The sequence below is a fragment of the Monodon monoceros genome, unplaced genomic scaffold (assembly GCF_005190385.1).
Source record: "Monodon monoceros isolate NGI ecotype Baffin Bay Population unplaced genomic scaffold, NGI_Narwhal_1 Super_Scaffold_12, whole genome shotgun sequence".
Classification (NCBI taxonomy): domain Eukaryota; kingdom Metazoa; phylum Chordata; class Mammalia; order Artiodactyla; family Monodontidae; genus Monodon; species Monodon monoceros.
Genome location: NW_021703768.1, coordinates 62,925,571 through 62,948,604, shown reverse-complemented (window position 1 = coordinate 62,948,604; position 23,034 = coordinate 62,925,571). Strand labels below are relative to the sequence as shown.

General features: G+C 39.7%; 1 protein-coding gene across 4 annotated transcripts in view; it reads left to right on the top strand.

The window, feature by feature from the left end:
* DMGDH (dimethylglycine dehydrogenase) overlaps positions 1 to 23,034 on the top strand; it is a 61,692-nt gene that overhangs the window by 8,734 nt on the left and 29,924 nt on the right. For 3 of the 4 annotated variants that reach the window (XM_029216528.1, XM_029216530.1, XM_029216531.1), the window contains exons 3-9: positions 423 to 521; positions 2,874 to 3,038; positions 5,754 to 5,958; positions 12,224 to 12,472; positions 14,333 to 14,531; positions 20,935 to 21,104; positions 21,576 to 21,729. In XM_029216528.1, coding sequence (XP_029072361.1) covers positions 423 to 521; positions 2,874 to 3,038; positions 5,754 to 5,958; positions 12,224 to 12,472; positions 14,333 to 14,531; positions 20,935 to 21,104; positions 21,576 to 21,729 — 1,241 coding nt within the window. Of the gene's footprint in view, positions 1 to 422; positions 522 to 2,099; positions 3,039 to 5,753; positions 5,959 to 12,223; positions 12,473 to 14,332; positions 14,532 to 20,934; positions 21,105 to 21,575; positions 21,730 to 23,034 lie in introns of those variants that run through there. The other variant, XM_029216529.1, reaches the window with a different exon arrangement.

Here is a 23,034-nt window from a genome sequence, read left to right as displayed (position 1 = left end):
TTTTTGCTAGCTTGTTCATAGTCCTCCTTAAGGGAACACACGCTTTGTTGGTTTGAGTCCATATTGTATGCCGTCCCCCCATATTTTTCCTAATAGCGTACTTTCCTAACCTAAGTGATTCCATCTAAGTCATCCCGTTTCTGAATCTGCAAACAATCCTTTCCCTAATAACTTTTAGGGACTTACTATATATGTTTGTTGGCTGGCTCTCACATTATTTATGTGGTTCAAGTGGGTTCTTATAACTGTCACGAGCCTTATGCAATGTGCATTCAAACTCGTGCTGATGTGTTCTCATCCCAGAGGACTGGCTGGTGCTTGTCAATTTCTTGCCAGTAATAAATTACTTCTTAACAGATAAACTGTCAACATTTTGAGAATGTTAATTTTTTTCGGTATTTCCTTTCCTCCCCACTTTTAAGGCAGGTTTAACAACTTACTTTCATCCTGGAATAAACTTAAAGAAAATACATTATGATAGCATCAAACTTTATGAGAAACTGGAAGAAGAAACCGGACAGGTAAATGCATTTAGCTTGAAATTGTCTGTTTAGGTCAGTTTCTCAGAGATACATAAGATTACTGAAGGATTTTGATATCATCATGTATCGCTGTGTGTAGTGACAGCCATGGCATGTGAAATGTGGTAGAAGATTCTGATGAGAGTTTAAGATGAGAACCTCTAGAGCTTGCTTTTCAATCAATTTAATTTCTTGAAGTGTATTACCCATGTAATTACCTGCTCCTGATTTTTTATTTTATATTTATTTATTTATTTATTTTTAAAGAAGATGTTGGGGGTAGGAGTTTACTAATTTTATTTATTTATTTTTGCTGTGTTGGGTCTTCGTTTCTGTGCGAGGGCTTTCTCTAGTTGTGGCAAGCGGGGGCCACTCTTCATCGCGGTGCGCGGGCCTCTCACTATCGCGGACTCTCTTGTTGCGGAGCACAGGCTCCAGATGCGCAGGCTCAGCAGTTGTGGCTCACGGGCCTAGTTGCTCCGTGGCATGTGGGATCCTCCCAGACCAGGGCTCGAACCCGTGTCCCCTGCATTAGCAGGCAGATTCTCGACCACTGCGCCACCACGGAAGCCCTCCTGAGTTTTTAAATGAGAAAAGAATAAAAAGCAGCTTTCAAAAATATCTTTAGTCAGCTTCTATATCTAGAAACTAAGATATCAGAGCCTTTCTGCACTGGATTGCAAAGGATCTGACAACTGTACATGCCAGATTGTCACATGCCTTTGAAAAGTACTTCACTAAAAGCCCCTCACTTTTTTTTTAAAAAATATGTTTGTTTGTTTGTTTATTTATTTATTTATGGCTGTGTTGTGTCTTAGTTTCTGTGCGAGGGTTTCCTCTAGTTGCGGCAAGTGGGGGCCACTCTTCATCACGGTGCACGGGCCTCTCACTATCGCAGCCTCTCTTGTTGCAGAGCACAGGCTCCAGACGTGCAGGCTCAGTAGTTGTGGCTCACGGGCCCAGTTGCTCGGCGGCATGTGGGATCTTCCCAGACCAGGGCTCGAACTCATATCCCCTGCATTGGCAGGCAGATTCTCAACCACTGTGCCACCAGGGAAGCCCCCCTCACTTTTACTTTTCTCTCTTCTCATTTGTATTAGTACTTTCAAAATAAAGTGGCAGGCAAAGAGTATCCATAGACTAAGACTGAAGTCTGCTTAAAATTTTCATGCTATTTCCCTTGCCTAAAACCATCACATGGCTCCCCACAGTCTACAGGACAAAAGCCAAAGAAGAAGGGCCTTCATTAGCTAAGCCCTGCCTGCCTTTCCAATGTTTTCTCTTGCCACTCTTTGCTATGCTCAGATGCTTCCGCTATTCTTAATTGCAAACAGTTCTAGAATGAGCTGGGCTGTCTGCCTGAGACAGCATTCCCTCTGGTCCCCATTTCAGCATTCGCCTTCCACATTTTCCCGGGGGGTGTCTCCTTTGAGAAGCCATCCTTGACTTTGTTCACCCAGCAGTCAGGCGGAGCTGAGGGCATATCTCTTGGTTCTAAGAACATGTGTACACATACCTCTTATATTACGAATCCCCCTCAATTGTGATTGTTGCTTTACTGATTGGTCTTTCCTACAGAGTCCGAGCAACTTGAAGATAATGACTGCATCTTTGATCACTGTCACCCAGGGCCTTGCTGAGTGCTTGGCCAACTAAAGGACTTCAATAAATGCCAGGGCTTCCCTGGTGGCGCAGTGGTTGGGAGTCCGCCTGCCGATGCAGGGGACGCCGGTTCGTGCCCCGATCCAGGAGGATCCCACATGCCGCGGAGGGGCTGGGCCTGTGGGCCATGGCCGCTGGGCCTGTGGTCCGGGGCCTGTGCTCCGCGGCGGGAGAGGCCACAGTGGTGAGACGCCCGCGTACCGCAAAAATAAATAAATAAATAAATAAATGAATGAATGAATGCCAGATGAATGTTTATTTCAATTCACACTTAATCTCCTCACCGCAGCATTCTGATTCTTCATGTTCTCTCTTCAAATCCTTTGTCTTTCTTTTTTGCACATAATTTTCTTCCACTCTGTACGTGAGCACTATCTCATGTTGTAATTATGCGTTTAGCTGTCCATCTTCACCTATAGACTGTAAGCTCCATCCAGGCAGGATCTTCATCTGTCTTGTTCACAACAGCATCTCTGGGGCTTAGCATAGTGCCTGGCACAGAGGAGACACTTAGTAAATATTTGTAAAATGAACATCTTTTCATATGATGTAAATATGGTATATAGCTATCACTTTCACTGCATAGTGAATCTCTTTTCTTACACACCTTCATGTTCATTGTGCTGGAGAAGAACCATGTTTGAGTGCCAAATAATGATTTATGAGTTTTTACTGGCATTGTCATCACAGGAGGTGGGATTCCATCAGCCAGGTAGTATCAGAATTGCTACAACTCCTGTAAGGGTAGATGAATTTAAATATCAGATGACTCGGACTGGCTGGCATGCAACGGAACAGTATATTATTGAACCTGAAAAGATACAAGAGATGTTTCCTTTACTCAACATGAATAAGGTATTTACCCTAAGGGCATTTTTTTTTTTTTTTTTTACCATTTGTTGATTTTAATTAAGATCAGAAAATGTTATTTTAGAAATTTAATTAGAAAAAACTTTGTGCACACATTTTGAATGTCAAAATCAGACGATTAATGCTGGAATTTGGGTAAATTATAAGATGGGCTATTATGTTTGCTAAATACAGTAAAGGTAATGAAAAATCTTACTAGCTTTCTACCTATTACAACTGAGGAAACATTTTCAATACCTCTCTATTACTGTGTTCCCCAGATCTGGAGGTTTCTATAATAAACCTTCTGCTTGAGAAATGCAGAGAAGACAATAACCAGGTGTGACAAATGTGTGTACAGAAAGACTGTGTTACTAACATTTTTTTTACAAAATCAAAGGTAGAAAGTACATGTTATATTGCTACACAGATATCACCTAACTCATAGCTGTACTACCCTGACAGGTATTGATCTAACCAAATTTAGCTGAGAAAATCCACTTGGGAATTTAGTGTCTTTTTGCTGGGTGATAATCCCATTTGAATAATAATAACAATGACTAATACTGCACTACCTAACACTACAGCACATACTTAATGTACTAGGTATTACGCAAAGCCATTTACATGTATAATCTCATTTACTCTTCACAATAATAATAGAAGGTATAGATTATTACTAAACAGGAAATTGCAGCTTAGATAGTGTACATAGTGGGCCCAAGCCCATCCAGCTAGAAAGAGCTGGAGGAGATTTGAACCCAGGCTCTCTGACTCCTTTGTACCTATGCTACCTAAAGGTACAAGGTGGAGCTGTTCAGGGAAGCAGAGGCTTGTGTTTCTCCCCAGTGTAGTATCTATGACGCCTAAGTGTTCATAGCATTGCTCTGGGAGCTGGGTTGTTAGCCCCTGTGAGTCTTGACAGGTTGCTGGCACCCCCTTTTCAGTAGTTTTGTGTGATGCCAATGTGGTGGCAGATTGGTGTTGCATTGCATTGTCTGCGTTAAAATTCTGCCACCACTGCCAGGAAGGATATTCTTATATCTGTTTATATGTCAATCTTGGGATGCTCTGCTGGAAGTTCTCACCATCACAGATTTTTCACAAGGACATTGGGCAATGGAAATATGTGGGAAGAGTATTCTCTAGCTCTGGGCAGGGTGCCAAATCAAATAGATCTAGGGTCACTGCATAAGGACATATCCATTATAAAACACCAAAGTGACGTTTAGAAGTCTACAGTAATACAAATTCCATTAAAACCAGAAGTCTCTTGCACTAAACCTATAACAAGAGATTGGATTAGTAATCCAAAACTTCCCACAAAGAAAAGCTGGGGCCCAGATGGTTTTCACTGGTGAATTCTACCAGACATTTAAAGAAGAATTACTACAATTCTTCACAAACTCTTCTAAAAATAGAAGAGAATTGAACACTTCCCAACTTATTCTGTGAGGCCAGAATGTATTGCTGTGATACCAAAACTAGACAAAGACATCACAAGAAAAGAAAGACCTGTATGTCTTATGAATATTGATGCAAAAGTCCTCAACAAAATACTAGCAAACTGAATTCAGCAACATATAATAAGGATTTTTTAAGCATAACCAAGTGGAATTTATCCTGGCTAGGCAGGGTTAGTTTAACATCTAAAAATCAATCAATGCAATATTGCATGAATAGAATAAAGGACAAAAATACATCATCATCTCAATAGATGCAGAAAAAAAATTGACAAAAGCCTCTTGACCATACTTGGTGATTAATAGATTTTTGTTGAATGGATGAGAACTAACTGTACTATTTCAGTGCTCCCTCCTTGTTTCATCTGAGTTTTATTCTTCTTTGTTTCCCCCACAGTACCTCAAGCCGTAGCACAAAGTAGGTACTTAAGAACTAGTTGTTGATGACTGAATCAAGTATACATTTTCCTGACACCAGATATATATTTAATATGTGAATCTATTAACAGTATTAAGCAATTAAGTATAAATAATTAATCAATTAGTATTAGATTTAACTGCAAATGTTAGAAACCAAAATAATAATGCTTAAACAAGATAGACGTTTATTTCTCTTTCATTTTGGCAGTCCAGGGCTGAATGGTGGCTCTTATCCATGAAGACTTCAGGGATCTAGTCGCCTTCTGGATCATTGCTTTGTCATTCATAGGATGTGACTCCTTTGTTCTTACTCCAAGATGGCAGCTAGAGCACCAGCCATCATGTCTGCATTCCAGACAGCAGAATGGAGGAAGGGACAAAGAAGGGACAAAGGGCATATGCCAGTTGTCTCCTTAAAATGGTTCATGTGACCATGACTCTTTCATTTGACACTTTCATTTGCATTTCATTGACCAGAATTTAGTGATAGTTTTAGCTACCATCTGGAACTAGTAGCTGCCAACTATTGGAAACTCTTTGTTCTTAGTGGTTATGTGTCTAAATAAACATTTGGTTTCCATTGCTTTGTGGGGGAGGGGAGAATGAATGTTGGAGACAATTGCAAACCTCTGTCAAATAGCCTGTCTACTTAACTCTCAATGTGAGTCCTGCCTAGCTCTGAGCTTGGACATAAGGAAAAAAAAGTGGAGACTGATCAATCTGATGCCATGATGCATTTTTCAAGTCCAGTTTTGCTAAACATTTGCTGGCAGGATACAGTTACACTGAGTGAGTGTATGTACTCATTTGAATATTGACTCTTTTGTGATCGATTTAGATTTTAGCTGGACTGTATAATCCTGGAGATGGTCACATTGATCCTTATTCTCTAACTATGGCCCTGGCTGCTGGGGCTAGGAAATATGGTGCCCTTTTAAAATATCCTGCACCGGTGACTTCTTTGAAACCCAAGTCAGATGGAACATGGGATGTTGAAACACCACAGGGATCTATAAGAGCAAATAGAATTGTGAATGCTGCAGGTAAGCGTCACTTAAAAAAAAAAATACTGTTTTTTTTCTAGTGGCAAAGAAATAAGATATTTAGTCATAACGTAATGTTTTATACTATGAACATTGTTATGAAACACCGTGGTACTCCCATGGTGAACATTTTGTCTGTTTCTAAGCTACAAAGCTCTCCCTCCATCACTTTGCTCTTGTTGTGTGAGATAACTCTGTCCTTGGTTATCCATAGTGAGTTGGTTTTCTTTTCCATGCTCCATTTTATTCTGCTCTGGATAATGTTTTGCCAAATTATGCTTCTTTTTCCTACCTGTGTTCACACTTTCTTTATAATAATAACCAAATTCTAATGTTCAAATTCACGAGCATCCTCTTTGCTCTCAGTTTGTTTTTTAGAGCAGAGTTGATTATTTGTGTTCTTTCTCATCTATTTTGATTACTTTACTCTGTCCAAAAACCTTTTAACCCTTTTCCTTTCAGCACATTATTAAATATATTTCATAAACTTTTCTTTAGGTTGCTCTGTTACAATTTAGACTCAGAGTAATGAAGCCAAAAGGGATATTTGAGATAATCTAACAACTCACTCATTTTCCATTTGTGGAGACCAAGGTCCAAGAAGGTTATACTAATTGGCAAAGTGACAGTTATGTCAGAGCCAGGACTTGAACCTGGGTCTTTTGATTCTTGAATTAACATACTTTCTATCAGATTCTTTGCCTATGAAGTAATTTTCAAATATTACACATAAAAATAAATCCTCGAGCAAATGAAACTGCTTGTGCAAGCTAAACTGGGCTAATAATTTATATTTATCTATAGTTCATAATGGTTAATTTAAAACGTAAAATAAACATGAGGCAGCTACTGATTTTCTCATGTTCTGCTCTTTGAGTCATTGCTTAAATTTACAAAATGAAAACAATCTTTATTATTTATCAGATCAGATGATACGCCATGAGGACATGCCAGAAACAAATACCCTTAGGATTCTTTCCTCTAAATCATAACTTCTGATTGATGTTATTTTTTAACAAACCATTTTTAGTGGCCCTGGAAAAAGTCATGTCTTCAGTATTTAAGAGTTTAAGTTAGTATTTCTGAATCTTTCTAACCCATGCCCCCCATTTGAAAAGCATAAAATCTCATTCATTCTTTAACATCATTTGAAATTCCAAATAATGTAAAACAACTTACACAATAAATAAGAGCAAAGGCATAAAACTTTGCTTTGTTTTTGAATTTCACTTGCCTGCCCCCAAGGAAATCCCCATCAGGCACCCCCTATCTCCCACTGTCCTTGGGTACATCTGGTCTAAATTCTCCTAGAAGATCCAAGGCAATGAAATCATTCATCCTTTTTTTTACAAGTAGCAAAAATTCTTTGTAATCTTGCAACTTTCTTTATGGTCTCATGAATTCAGCCTCTAAAAACATTTGACTGTTTTCCTAGTGATAGCAAATACTAAATAAACATGCTCTGACTTCATATTCAGCACCCGTGTCAGACATTGCTAATTGATCACTGCACTCATTTCAGAGAGACTTGGACAAACCCCGCGATTTTTCTTAACACAGTGCTTCAGGCAGCCACACACTCCCAACTGATATTTTGACAAATAACATAGAAGACCTTAATTTAACACATTTATCTATTGTTTTCCTAAAATGGATACATATTTATTTGCACGATTCATTGTCATTGTAATATTTTGTTTTCTAAAGCACAGTCTGTGAGGAATAAGGAATCTCTGAAGGGAAAGAATAATTTCCAAAGAGATCTGACCTAAGCCCAGGACATTGGTTACCAGATGAAATATTCCATGCTCTATGCAGCTGTGCAATCTTGTGGGGTGATCAGGGCAGAGGAGGGCAATGGCAGGAGGTCCTGGAGAACAAATCAGAAAACAAATCCCAGACCAGCACCAGAAAAACTGTTCTTCAGGATGTCCTTCTTCATTCTTTGCTCCTGATGCCTTTAACTCAGCCACGTCTGAGTTCCAACCTCAGGTCTTGGTAACTCCAGGCAGCTCCTTGTTCACAGTTGTATGAAGAACTATACGGTCTCCATTCTCAGTTCTTTACATCATTCAGATCACATCTCTGGCCCATATCATATTTTTTTCCTTTTTCTTCTCCATCTCTTCTCTTCCACTGGGCAAAAGTTATTGGAGAAAATCTAACTGATCACATATAAATAGTCCGTGGAAGGTGTGGAGGGGTGTGTGTTTAGTTATTTCTGTCTGTTTTCAAAAAAAACTTTATTTAAAGTATAGAAGTTCCCCAAAAAGTAAACCTCAGTAATAGGGGGTGAAGTTTTGGATATGCCCCTTTCTAGACTTAAAGCTAACAAAGATTAATTTTATGAATAAAAGCAACCATCTGCAGAAGGCATTGTGCTAACATGATTTAGAATGTGTGTCTGATGGAATGTTTCCCAGAGTTACCCAGTGAGTCCAGGATGTCTCATAAATTCAGGTGAGGCCCTCAGGCAGCTCTGAAGCCTAATTAAAGTAACCAGGATATAGACTTGGAAATACAACCAAAACGTAAATGATGTAAAGGCCACTCTTATCTACTCAATTGTAGCATAACCTGCTAAAAGTTGTCATATAACAGAAGGCTGCTGGATCTTCAGGATCTCTGTGGAAAGGGAAATCTAAAAGCAGAAATGTATCAGTTTGCTGATGTGTCTCCAGCACTGTCCAGGGCAGTGGGGCTATCTCAACCAGAGACACATTATTGCCAACTGTGTGACTTGGGCAAATTACTCGTTTGTAAAATGGAGATAATAATTCCCATCTGAACAAGTTATTCTGATCCGTAAATGATGTAAAGTACCCAGAAAAGTCCTACCACATAGAAAGCACTAAACAAATGAAGTATAATAATGATAATTTTTATGATTATTATAATTATTTCCTTGAAAGTTTATGCCCTGGTCTGGGAAACACTAGCATCAAGTGTCACAGCTTCTTGGTACCAGCCTTAAGATTCCCCAGATCCTTTCACTTGCTCTGTAGTCATCCAGCACCCATTCTGCTGGTAAACTGACTTCCCAAAGAGCTTGGTTCTCAACCTAGGTGCATAAGAGTCACTGTGGGAAGTTTCCCAGGTGGTCTGGCTGGGAAGCTGTATTTTAAACAAGTATTCCAGGTACTGTACTGTCTGTACCAGATAGTCTGTAAAATACCTTTTGAGAAACACTGCTATATCAGTGTCCCTACAGAAGAGGGAATGTAGGAACCTTATTCTTGAGCAAGCAGAGCTGAGGAACAGTTTCTGACCCTGCTGACCTCTTGGTGTGCAATAGGCTAACTTGCCTTTCTTTAGTACTGCTTTTTTTTTTTTTTTTAATTGGAGTATAATTGCTTTACAATGGTGTGTTAGATTCTGCTTTATAATAAAGTGAATCAGTTATACATATACATATGTTCCCATATCTCTTCCCTCTTGCGTCTCCCTCCCTCCCCCCCCCCCTATCCCCCCCCTCCAGGCAGCTTCACTCTACCTTCGGTCTAACCTGAGCCCCAGAGGCAGCTCGAGGGCAAGGGCAGGAGCTATTCACTGTGATGCAAGCTTTTTCTTTGCATGGTGAGGAATGTTTCTCTTGACCTTGTTTACAGTTGACTCGTTAAGCCCAGAGATAACTTTGTAAACTTTACTTAAGAATTTTCCTAATATGGTAAATCAGAAATGTGATTGGGTCATGCCAAGATGAAGCCCAGTGTTCAGCCAAAAAAGAATTGCTTAATTTTATCAATACTTTGCATCAGAGAGTGTCACTGTATAAACATCATTGTCACTGTATAAACCATCTAGTAGAAGTAAACCTGTCCACCAACCTGTACTGTTCATTTTAACTCCATTTCTGTCAGTCACTGCATTTTTAAAAATTGGAAGCCATTTCTAATGATCACTTTTTTATTGATTCTTCTGTTCAGTGTTTTTTCAGGTGATAATGGTAGGTTATAGAGGATTCCTCCACATTTGTTTCTCTTCCCTTTGAACTTGCTGGGTGGGTGATCTAGCAAGGGTTGAAGTGTAATCCTGGCAAGTTTTATGTTAATTTGGTTGACATATAGAGGAAGAGAATGCCAACAAACACCACCACATAGGGAAAAACAGTGTCCAGCTTGCTATGGGGTTTGGAGTAATATAGTTATATGATATTTATGCATACACTTCTGCTTTGTTTTAATGATGAAGTATATTAATAAGCAATTAGATTCAGAAATTTATAAATATATTTGAATAGGATAGGTTTATTTTCTTCAATTTATTTTTTAATTGAAGCAAGTATATTAAGCACTGCAGTAGTTTGAATTGCTAGGCTAAATATTTTGGCTTTTTATATTTTAAAACTGCTCCAGTGCATATAACTAGAATATGTGGCTTTACTATATTATCCTACAAAGTCCTGACATTGGTAATTCACATCTTCCTAGGCAAGAATAAATTAAGTCATTAAATTATTCAGAGACCAGCAAACAGCTCTAATGCCCACAGGTAAGATTTTTGGTTTGCAAATGGACACCCATTTCTGGGGCTGTTATCCAAGTGTGACCAACTTAGCCGTTAGGCCAAAACAAAACAACAGAACGCAGGAGTGATGTTTAGATGCCATATAAGAGTACAGTAGTCAGGATTCCTAGACTCATAATTGATGATTTGTGATTAGCCCTGAACTTTATAATGACAGAGACTTCAGAACTCCTTATTAGATTGCCAAAAAAAGGAGAAACAGAAATGGTTAAAAATTTAGAGAATGCAGCCTCTAAAGAAATAACTTAAGGAAGATTCCCTAATCATTTGAATGATTATTCAAAATTATTATGAAACAAACAAGCAAATAGAACCCCCCTTCTCCCCAGCAATTCATTGATGGGTCAGGTGACCCTGCATCCCCGCCAACTAATCATTTTTATCATTTTAGATTCTCAAATACCTTTATACAAGTGAAGGAGTCTTGGATTTTTAAAATAGTCTTTCTGTAGCAAGAAAAACCAATAAGATGTGACCATTTCAGGGTCTCCCAGTGTGACCTTGGGCGTGTCTCTTTATTGTTCTGGACTTTAGCTCGACATCTGTAGCCTGAAGAGTCACCTAGGGGGAGAATCAAGGGTCTTTCAGTCACAAATTATCTGGTTCCATCTTTTGCAAAGGAAAAAAAAATAATATTCATTTCCCCCAAGAAGACAGTCCCCTTGCACACTGCAGGGAGAAACATAAGTTGTGGGAACTCCCACTTATCTATGAGCCCTCTCCTCTTTGCTGTGGCACCTCCTCCCCCATGCTCTGGACACCAGGTGTCTTCTTGCCTTTGTAAGAAAGGATCTTCCAAACATATTCAAACTGAACTTTTAAAAGAACAGAAAACTTAAAAGGCTATCTCTCCCAAAGTGTATACATTTTCAAATTTTAAGTTAACAGAACAATTCTGTGTTTGTGGAATTTTAGGCTTCAACAATTTGGGGAGAGGAGGGTCTCAGGGATAGAGGACTAACTAGTAGGGCTTTATTATGCATGATTATTATGTTGATCACATCGACCCAGGGCCTCTTCCATTGCCTGACCGTCCCTGCTCTACAAGTAAGGTCAGTCCATTACTGTCTTTCTTATCAACATTTGTACATTCTATATATTTGTGTTGTTTATTTTTTTCCTTCAAATAATTTTCTTTTTTGCGCACCTTTGCTATGGGCAAAATTGTTTTTCAGGAATGGAGTTCCCTTAGATTCTTCAAAACTCAGGGGTAGTGTCAAATATTGTCTTCTCTTCTCCTGTTCAATTTTGCAATGGCAAAAAATGTAAAGTTTTTATGGACATTCTTTTTTTTTTAATTTAGTGAAGTATAGTTGATTTACAACGTTGTGCTAATTTCTGCTGTACAGCAAAGTGATTCAGATATATATTATACATTCTTTTCCATATTCTTTTCCATTATGGTTTATCACAGGATATTGAATATAGTTCCCTGTGCTATACAGTAGGACCTTGTTGTTTATCCATTCTCTATATAATAGTTTGCATCTGCTAATCCCAAACTCCCATCCTTCCCTCCCCCACCCCACCCTTGGCAACCACAAGTCTGTTTTCTATGCCTGTGAGTCTGTTTCTGTTCTGTAGATAAGTTCATTTGCATTGTTAGGACATTCTTTAGACTTTGCCATGAGCACTGAAGTATTCTAAATATTTTATTTTAATTGAAATTGCTGTATCAATGTCGTCTGTGGTATGCTTTTATATGTGGTGACATTTTTAAATGATTTTTTTATTTCAGGGTTTTGGGCTCGTGAAGTAGGTAAGATGATTGGACTAGAACATCCTCTCATTCCAGTTCAGCATCAGTATGTTGTCACATCGACCATCCCTGAAGTGAAAGCTTTAAAGCGAGAACTCCCGGTGCTCCGTGACCTGGAAGGATCTTATTACCTCCGACAGGAAAGGGATGGGCTTTTGTTTGGTCCATATGAAAGTCAAGAGAAAATGAAAGTTCAGGACTCATGGGTCACCAATGGAGTTCCTCCAGGTGGGTTCAGCAAATAGAAGTGTGTGCAGACACATCTATTTTATCTTCCTTGTAACTCTGGGCTGGCTATAGAATAAGATGCCACCATAATACTAGACTATCAGATACCTGGGACATTGGAAGTGAGGGATTTGAGGTAAATTCTGTTCTCATATCCCTTTGAACAATCACAGCAGGGGATAAGGAAAGAGAATTGGTGGTGGGAAAGATGAAAAAGATGCTCCCCGCTGCTTTGGAAGGCCCCAGGTAATTTTTACCTGCCGACACCAACCTCCTGCATCCCCCTTTTCTCCTTACTCCCCTGCTTACTTGGTCTAGTTTCTAGATTTGGATATAGCTGCTCTTGTTCGTTGACAGTTGGAAACACAACAGGTAGCAGAGATAGGACATCCAGCCTGTTAAGAATGAAAGCCTCAAAGTCTATAGCAGAGCAGGATAAGTTGGTACTGCGAACTGAAGCCCCCCTGTGCTGCATAAATGGATGTGGAAAAGCCTTAGGCCTCAGTGCTAACTCAGGAGGTACCATAGTTTCTCTTTCAAGTTCTGCGAGGGAGAGAAGGACCTGTTTTTGTTTTTCATGAAACATTTCTGCAGAGCCAGATGAAGGGTTGGTTCACCTAAGGAGGTATCTCAGGTTTTAATCTATAAAAGGAGCCAAAATGTCATTGGCACACAAATATTATAGGGAATATAAAGAAATGGAGGTAATTGTGCTTTCTAGAATTATACTTTGATAAGCTACTTGGGCTAGGGAATGAATCCCTCCCTCCTACTCTTCAAAGAACATCTGTGCCCACATTACTACAAATGATAAACCACCTTCCACAGAAGTTGGGCCAACCAACTGAGGGCTTCGGTTTTGCTGGGTGGGCTTTGCACATTCGGGCCTGAGGGGAATAGCTCCTGATCCCAGAGGGAGGGCTAATCTGCCACCTGGGAGTCTCCTTCTCTGTTCTTCCCCCATGCTGGCAATCTCTCCTCCAAATAAATATTTGAACAAATATTTAATAATATTTATTGAACAAATATTTAAATAATTCCAGTTGGAGGAAGAGCCAGATTGTTGGCTGGCCCTGGGCGTCCACATGCCCTGGTCTAACCCTAGTGATCTGCAGGCCTCTCTGACCTGACATGCAGTCCACAGGAGGGACAAGAGGGAGCTGGCTGGCTGCTGTGCGGGAGCATCCCTGGGATTGGTGGCGATATTCTTTTAGCAGCTCATCCGTAGCCCTGCCTTCAATCCCAGTGCCTTTCATGACTGAGAAGATGACTGTGCTCCAAGACCCTGACTCTTTTCACAGAATTCCGGCCCTCGGATGTGTATAGAAGAGGGCTAGAGGAATGAAGCCTCCATGCCATCCTTCCCCGCTAAGAGTTAAAAGGTGTCTAGAATTCATCATCCTAGATGCTAAAGTGGTTTTTCATTTATCCCCACTGTCCTGACATGACTTTGCAAACTCCCATTTGCCCTCACCTGAGAGGATGAAGCAGACTTCTATGGTTAATTGAAGGATAAAAGACCTCTCTTGACAAACCAAATTATTATTGTTTGTCTTTTAAGATTGTGATCGGCCTAAATGCTGGAAACTGCTAATGGGCATAAATTAAAATTTTCTATTAAAAAGGTTAACTTTCATGATTTATTGTTTCAGGAAATAACATTATTCTCAGTAATATAGTATACTAATATAACAGTACTCGTCTGTTGATGGTAAATATCAAGTTTAGACTTAAAAAAGAAAGTACAGTACCTTACTAACGGGCCATCTTTAAATGTAAGCTGATTCAGAGATTGAAATCACTTTGGAGCACACGTCAGGGCAGCTGTGGCATTCTGACCACAACGGCATTTCTCTTCAGGGTTTGGAAAGGAGCTCTTTGAGTCTGATCTAGACCGAATCATGGAACACGTCGAGGCTGCCATGGAAATGGTTCCAGTCTTGAAGAAGGCTGACATCATCAATATCGTCAATGGTCCTATCACCTATTCTCCTGACATTCTGCCTATGGTAGGGCCCCATCAGGGGGTCAGAAACTACTGGGTGACTATAGGCTTTGGGTGAGTATCTCTATGTAATTCAACATTTATTATAGAGTTATGTAGTTTAGAGAAGTCTTATCCCATTCTCTCAGGCCAAGAATGGAAAATGGGAGAGAGGCAGAGTCTTCTCCCTTTTATGACCAATGAAATGTGAGGAATAAAAAATTTTAGTCTTAAAACTTTGACTTGTATAGGTTTAAAAGATTTGTACACAGAAGGGCAATGATTTCCTGGAAGTTTCTCTTTGCATATTTCCTGCCGTTTCCATTATTTATGTTTCCTTTCATGTTGTGAATGTTCAGATAGGTCAGTTTGCCCCACTTTTGCAAGGATGTTTTCATAACACAATGAGACAAAGATAAATCAAAATATCAAATGTGTAATATGTCTCATGCAGTTTTCACCATAATTCATGTTTGTTCAACATGATTTTTGTTTCTTTATGATTCCTCTGGTTGCTTACTATTTATGGTTCCATTACCCATTTGATGTTTCATCTCTAATATTTGTCCCATTAATTTGGTGAATATTAACGTCAAGCCTACCTTACTATCATATCACAGTTTTTAATATTTTACTTTTCTTCCCCATTTTATTTGGCCATTTATTCAACTGATATATGATGATTGGCCAGCTTTGTACCAGGTCTAGTTCTGGGCACTGGGCTACAGCTGAGAACAAGGCAATAAGTCTCATCAGAGGCACAAGGCTGGTTGGGGTGCTTTTCTTCCAATACAGTAGAGAGGCTGGGGTATGAACTAAGGAAGCAGCAGTGGGCACTGAGAGATAGGAAACAAAATTATTTAGATTTGGTGATTGATTGCATTAGGTCTTAAGGGAGAGAGAAAAATAGCAAATGATGGCAACCTTTCTTACTTGACTCCTGGTTGGACGCTGGGGGCAAAGGAAGAAATAATTGGAAAAATAATGAGTTCCATTTTTGACAGTGTTAAGTTTAGGTCTTTGGGACATCCAGAGGGAGAAAACCTGATGAAGATAGGAAGCTGGAAGGTATAATGTAACTGAGGGCTTAGGAAATCCCCTATAGAGTCCATATGTAGGCACGTTCATGTGGGAGTGTTTCTCTTGTACATCACTTATATGTCTTCTTTGGAGAAAAGTCTGTTTGTATACTTTGCCCATTTAACAAACTGGATTATTTGTCTTTTTATTGTTAAGTTGTAGGAGTTCTTTATATATTCTAGATACAAGACCCTTATCCCATACATGATTTGCGATTTTTTTCCCATTCTGTGGGTTTTTCGTTTTCTTGATCATAGCCATTGAAACACAAAAGTTTTTAATTTTGATGAAGTCCAGAATGTGAATTTTTTTCTTCTTTTGAATGTAGTTTTGATATCATATATAAGGAACCATTGTTTAATCCAAGTTAATGAAGATTTATACCTGTGTTTTCTTCTGAGAGTTTTATAGTTTTAACTCTTTTCTTTTAAATATATATATTTTTGATGTGGATCATTTTTTTAAAAGTCTTTATTGAATCTGTTACAATATTGCTTCAGTTTTATGTTTTGGTTTTTTGGCCTTGAGGCATGTGGGATCTCAGCTCCCCGACCAGGGATTGAACCCACACCCCCTGCATTGGAAGGCGAAGTCTTAACCACTGGACCACCAGGGAAGTCCCTAGTTTTAACTCTTACGTTTAGGTCTTTAATCAATTCTGAGTTAATTTTTGTATGTGCTATGAGGTAAGTGCCCAGCTTGATTCATTTGAGGATAGCCAATTGTCCCAGCACCAATTGTTGAAAGACTATTCTTTACTCATTGAAATGTGTTGGCATCTATGATGTCTTTTTTCTGACACTTTAATTCTGACATTTAATTCTGACATTTAATTCTCCAATTCTCTGACACCAACTGACTATCCAACAATTCAATTCAATTCTGCTGCTAACTCCCAGAGTTAGTGCAGACCCCACTAGTTAAGGACTCAGTCCCATAAAACTGTCCTCACTTCAGATGCCAATTTCAGATGTCCTCACTTCCAGGGATCACCTGTAATTCTGACTGAATGGCTACACATTTGGAGGTTCCTGCAACCCCATCCTCAGGTTTGATAATTCAGTAGAATAATCACAGAACTCAGGAAAACCCTACTTACTTTTACCTATTTATTCTATAGAATACAACTCAGGAACATCCAAATGGAAGGGATGCATAGAGCAAGGTATGGGAGGGAGGGGTCTGGTGCAGAGCTTCCATGCCCTCTCTGGTGCACCATTTTCCTAGTGCATCAATGAGTTCACCAACCCAAAGGCTCTTTGAACACTGTTGTTTAGGAGTTTTTGTGAAAGTTTCATTACACAGGCACAATTGATTAAATCATTGACCATTGGTGATTGAACTTATGGTGACCAGCCCCTATTCTGAAGCTGTCTAGTTCCCCTGCCCCTGTTCCATGGAGCTATCTGTTAGCATACAAAATAATATAAATTCCAAAGGTTTTAGGAGCTCTGTGCCAGGAACTGGGGACAAACACCAAATATTTATTTTTTTTATTGTACCACAGCATCCTTGTCAAAATCAATTCATCATATATGTATAGATATATTCCTAGACTCTCAACTTTATTCCGTTGATCTATATGTCTATCCTTATGCCAGTACCATGCTGTCTTGATTACTGTAGCTTTGCAGTAAGTTCTGAAACTGGGAAGTGTGAATCCTCCAACTTTGTTCTTTTTCAGTATTGTTTTGGCTATTCTGGGCTTCTTAAATTTTTGTGTAAAATTTAGGACCAGCTTGTCAATTTTTTCAAAGAAGCCGCCTAGGATTTTGGTAAGGATTGCACTGAACCTGTAGATCAACTTGGGGAGTATTGTCATCCTAATATTGAGTCTTCCAATTCATGAACAAAGGATGGCTTTCCATTTGTTTAGGACTTTTAATTAAAATTTCTCTCAATAATGATTTATAGTTATCAGAGTGTAAGTTTTGTACTTCTTTTGCTAAATTTATTCTTAAACATTTTATTCTTTTTGATTCTGCAATTAGCTTAGTCACTGAATTATTGATTTAGTCAACACATATTTGCAGATCATTGCTCTTTATCTGTGAACAAGAGCAGACAGTATTCCTGGCCTCATGATATTTATATTTTAATAGAACACCTGTCACTAAGGAAATTAGGAAGTTGCTTTCTTTAGAATACTAGTTACTTATCACCTAGAAATTGTATCTACTTGTATGGGGCTGATGTTGGACTCCTGCTTTGATTGCTCTGGGTAATTTTCCCAGGTTGTAGACGTCGCGAGGTGAATGGGGAAGATAACAGGTCGGGGCAGACAAAGTGCCACACTCTCTCTGACCAATTTGGTCTGACCCCAAAAGGCCACCTTGTTATTTAAAAGTTGGGATTGCTAAGATATTTCTTATGTAACATGGTGGAATCCTCACATCAGCTACCCCTCCCAATTTATATCAGTGATTCATCCCATGGTTCTGAAGACCAGTGATTTCCATATCTGGCTGAGCACCAGGGCTTGTTAAAAAGCAGAATCTCAACTTTGTGGTTAGTCACTTACACGTGTTTCATCCTCCTTTGCATCTTATCTGTGAAATTCTCATTAGTTATCACTAGAATCCATGAAAGGTGTGTGGAATTGGAAAACCAACAAGCAAACAGATTCCCAGACACCCCTCCTATTGATTCTGATTCAGTAGTCTGGAGAGGGGCCCAGGGATCAGCATTTCAGCATTGTCTGTTATTCTAGTCCAACCAGTCGAGAGAATAGGTATTTGCAGACTGTCTACATATATGCCAGTGCTCATTGACCTTACTCACAGAATACCCTCAGTCAAAGCTGTTTCACTTTTATACCAAATCTAATAAATTCTTCTGCTTCTAGGTGACTAACACAATGCTCCCCAAATGTTTAATGAGTTGGATTGAATTGAATCTAGTTATCCTGGCTTACAACAGATTATAAACAGCAAATTTAAAGAGAGGAGAGACAGTTTCACAGTTATCATAAAAAAGCATACACACGGGCTTCCCTGGTGGCGCAGTGGTTGAGAGTCTGCCTGCCGACGCAGGGGACACGGGTTCGTGCCCCGGTCCGGGAATATCCCACATGCCGCGGAGCGGCTGGGCCCGTGAGCCATGGCCGCTGGGCCTGTGCATCCGGAGCCTGTGCTCCGCAACGGGAGAGGCCATGACAGTGAGAGGCCCGCGTACCGCAAAAAAAAAAAAAAAAGCATACACAAACACTCAAACAGCATAGCAGCTGGGCCATGTAGAAGTAGGTTCTACAGATTAATGCTAGACCTAGAAAAAGAGCCTCACTCTTCTTTCCTCTTCAAGTTCCCTTTCACTTCCACTTCACACGTTACTTCCTTATGAAAATCTTATCCATTGGGCAGAGGCATACTCTGTTGTTGGTTATACAAGGACCCATAGCCACCATGTACTGCTTGCCTACTATGTGCTTTTAAATGCCATGTCAATTAATTCTCCACCAGAACCATAAAGTGTGCGCATGTGGAGACTAAAGCTCGGGGTGGTTACACAGCTTGCCCAAGGTCACACAGCTGGTAGTGGCAGAACAAAAATCCTACCTAGATCTCTCTTACTCTATGCTTTTACACTTTCAACCACTACACCAGGGGCTCTCAATAGATGTTTCATAGCATTCAGTTGTATGGGATTTTACATATAACTTAATAATGATTATAGAGCTGAGGTTTGTAGAAATTTACTTTTTAAAAATAGATTTGATTCAGTATTATCCTCAAATAACAGCACTCTGCCCCGTTTATTGGAAAGAACATGATGGTGTAGCAGTGAGACCACAGGAAACCGAAGCACAACCCTCCCTATGCCCAAGGAGCCTGCCAAGGATGTAAATTCTGTTATGTGTGTCTTGGCTGAAAAAAGATTGAGAACCATTGAGGAAGTAAAGTCCAGTAACAGGGAGTGTGTACTGGGGGCAGAAGACTGAGTTTGTATCCTGAATCTGCACTTTATTGCTGTGTGACCTTATTTAACCCCTGAGTGCAGGCTGGTTTTCTCATTGGTAAAATAGAGTTGCTAAAGAATAAATCAGCTGGTACATGTTAGAAGGAAACAGTGCTTGGTAAATGGTAAGTACTCAGTGAATATCAGAAGAACTTTAAATAGTTTCAAGTCTTATAAACAGTATCTCTAGCTCTCAAAAATGGCAAGTGTTGTATATCATACATTGGTACTCTTTAAGTGAATAAACATTTTAAGCATATATTTCACAATTATTTTAAGCATGTATTTAATTTTTTTTGCTTTCTTGAAACTTAATGAGATTGTTTGCGGGTGATTTGGATGAGCCATGTCTCTTTTTAAAACTATCCAGAGAAGTATAAATGGCTGTCGTTTTATTCTGCTCGAGGAATATCCTTATAACAAATATAAGCATTCATTTTTATAAAGTAGAAAAACTGGTATCTTGTTGTAGAAAAAGGTAGTTAACATTTCCAGTCTTTGCTAAGGTCCTCCCATGCTCTTAGAAGCTGCAATGCTGGCAAGTAGCTGTCATCTGGGGTACTGGAATTTCTTGCATTTTGAAGTCTGCTCATGTAGCTCCTTTTCCTGGTCCTCTACCGGTGACTCCCTGCTCATACAATTCCTCAGAAGCTTCTCTTGACTTAAACCAAAAACGAACCCACAGTAAAGTCCTTCATCAAGACTTTCCTTTATCCACAAGAATGAATGGGTAGGACTGCCCATGGGCGACGTTAAACTGTGATCCCTCCATCTGGTATGAAATTATTTGCCACAGTCATGTTCTTGGTTTTAAAGCATCCTCATGTGGAAATAGAAAACAAGCCAACCCTCCCCACCAAGTGACCCAAATTGCAAAATACAGGAGCCATTGTTTCTTCCTCCTCTTTCCCACAAGTCCTTGGGTGAATGCCTCTTTGTCTGAATGCTTCTTCTACAATAATGGCCCAAGATCCTTGTGCAGAGTTCATTGCTATGGGAACCTGAACTAAACTGAGTCTGAGAAGAGATGGGTGTGCCACTCTACAGTGTACATATTTCTACTGCAAAGTTCCTATTAGTGAGGATAATCATAGCTCAAGAGGGCTGATAAGGTACCAACCACATCTGCCTGTGTGCTTCCTCTCCTCCGTTTTCCTAAAGCATCCTTACTAGCTAAGAGTCATAGACTATTTTGCAGATATACAGCTCTTGAAACTGTGGAAAGAAACTAGCTATCAAGTCAGGCACATTTAATTTGGATGCCTAAAGATTTTTTTTTTTTGAGGAAAAAATATGATAGCATAAAGATTATGTTGATTGTGTGTTCTGAATAGCAATAGCACGGAACACTGTAGCTTTGAGGCCTTGTTAAATATATGGACATGTTTCATTGTTGGAAAACAATATGTGTTAGTAACAGGGTATTTATTTCTGTATTTGAAAGGTATGGCATAATCCATGCTGGTGGGGTAGGGAAATATCTCAGTGACTGGATCCTGCACGGAGAACCTCCTTTTGATCTGATAGAATTGGATCCCAATCGCTATGGCAAGTGGACAACAACTCAGTACACCGAGGCCAAAGCAAGAGAGTCATATGGATTCAACAATATTGGTAAAGTGCACATTTACTGTTGTCTGTGAAGTGTGTTCAGAATTGACTTACATCACTTCTGACTTTAGAAGCTTTTTATTCTGTGTATCGTGGGGGAATGGTTAGGGAGTCTAAAAAGCATGTACTTCTAAGACACAAAAAGGAATCTATATGAATATATATCTTTAATATGAGGAATGCATAAGTGATTTTAATTTTTAAATCTATTTTTACTTTACCCTTTGATGATCAATATAAATACAGCTTTGGGTTTTTGTAAAACATAAATTTAATGCATATATATGTATATATATAATACATACATATATATTATACATATAATATATACATATATATTATATATATATATATATATATATAAAATATATGCTTCTAGACTTTAAGTGCTGTGTTTTCCATTTTCTGAATCCCTTCAAAATATTTCATAGTTTTGGTTCTATGCTATTCAGAGCACCAATTTTCCTTTTTCAGTTGGCTACCCTAAAGAAGAACGGTTTGCCGGGAGGCCAACTCAGCGAGTCAGTGGGCTTTATAAAACCCTGGAGTCCAAGTGTTCCATGGGGTTCCATGCAGGCTGGGAGCAGCCACACTGGTTCTATCAACCAGGCCAGGACACTGGGTACAGGTAAGTGAGTGACTTAACCTGCCTGTCACTCTCACCACAGAATGAAATTTGGGGGTGGAATGGAGGGACCCCAGAGAAGTGCCATGTCCCCCTCCCACCCCATCACTCCACCCCATTCCAAAGAGCATTGAGCCTTTTCCCACAAAAATCACTTTTTGTGCAGTGCAGGCCTTAGTTTATCCCACGTGACATTGGTCCACATCTAGGACCCATGTGGCCTCGCGAGACCCACAACCAGCCCAGATGAAGCCTCTGCTTGACATTTTCCAGTTGCTCAGAGAACCTTCTCCACCCTCTCCAAATCCCCACATGGCTTCAGTTGGCTCCTGAAGGTTTGTCCTGGTTTAGGATGCCTGGCCAAGTCACATAGTATGGAAACAGTATGGAAATATGGATTTTCTATTTGTCAAGGAATAGCTCAAAGCAACTGCTTTCTAGTGTGTGTGCACTGAATCATGCAAGTTATATGCACTGCTAGTAAATTAGGGGAAAAGGTCATTTACTTACTATTTTAGTTTGAGCTAAAATGTAAAGCACATCACTAAAACAATTCTCTGAATTCCTCTAAAGTTGTTGCCATTATACTTGGATTGCATACTATTGTACTTGGGATTAATAGTGATTATATATTTTTTCTCATGAGAATCCATAAACCAAGAGAAAAGAAAGTTTCCTTTTCACGTTAAGTTCTCCTTTTTCTTTCTCAGCTGTGTTGGGTCTTCATTGCTGCGCATGGGCTTTTCTCTGGTTGCAGCGAGCGGGGGCTACTCTTTGTTGCAGTGTGTGGGCTTCTCATTGCGGTGGCTTCTCTTGTTGCGGAGCACAGGCTCTACACACGCGAGCTTCAGTAGTTGTGGCACGCGAGCTCTAGAGTGCAGGCTCAGTAGTTGTGGCGCACGGGCTTAGTTGCTCCGCGGCATGTGGGATCTTCCCAGACCAGGGATTGGAACCCCTTCCCAGACCAGGGATTGGAACCCGTGTCCCCTGCATTGGCAGATGGGTTCTTAACCACTGCACCACCAGGAAGTCCAATTCTCTCTCTCTTTTTTTTTTGACCTGTCATTTTGCTTATTTAAACAGGTTTTTTTTTTTTTTTTTAACATCTTTACTAGGGTACAATTGCTCCACAATGGTGCGTTAGCTTCTGCTCCACAACAAAGTGAATCAGTTACACATACACACATGCCCCCACATGTCCTCCCTCCTGCGTCTCCCTGCCTCCCACCCTCCCCATCCCACCCCTCCAGGCTGTCACAAAGCACCGAGCTAATATCCCTGTGCCACGCGGCCGCCTCCCACCAGCTA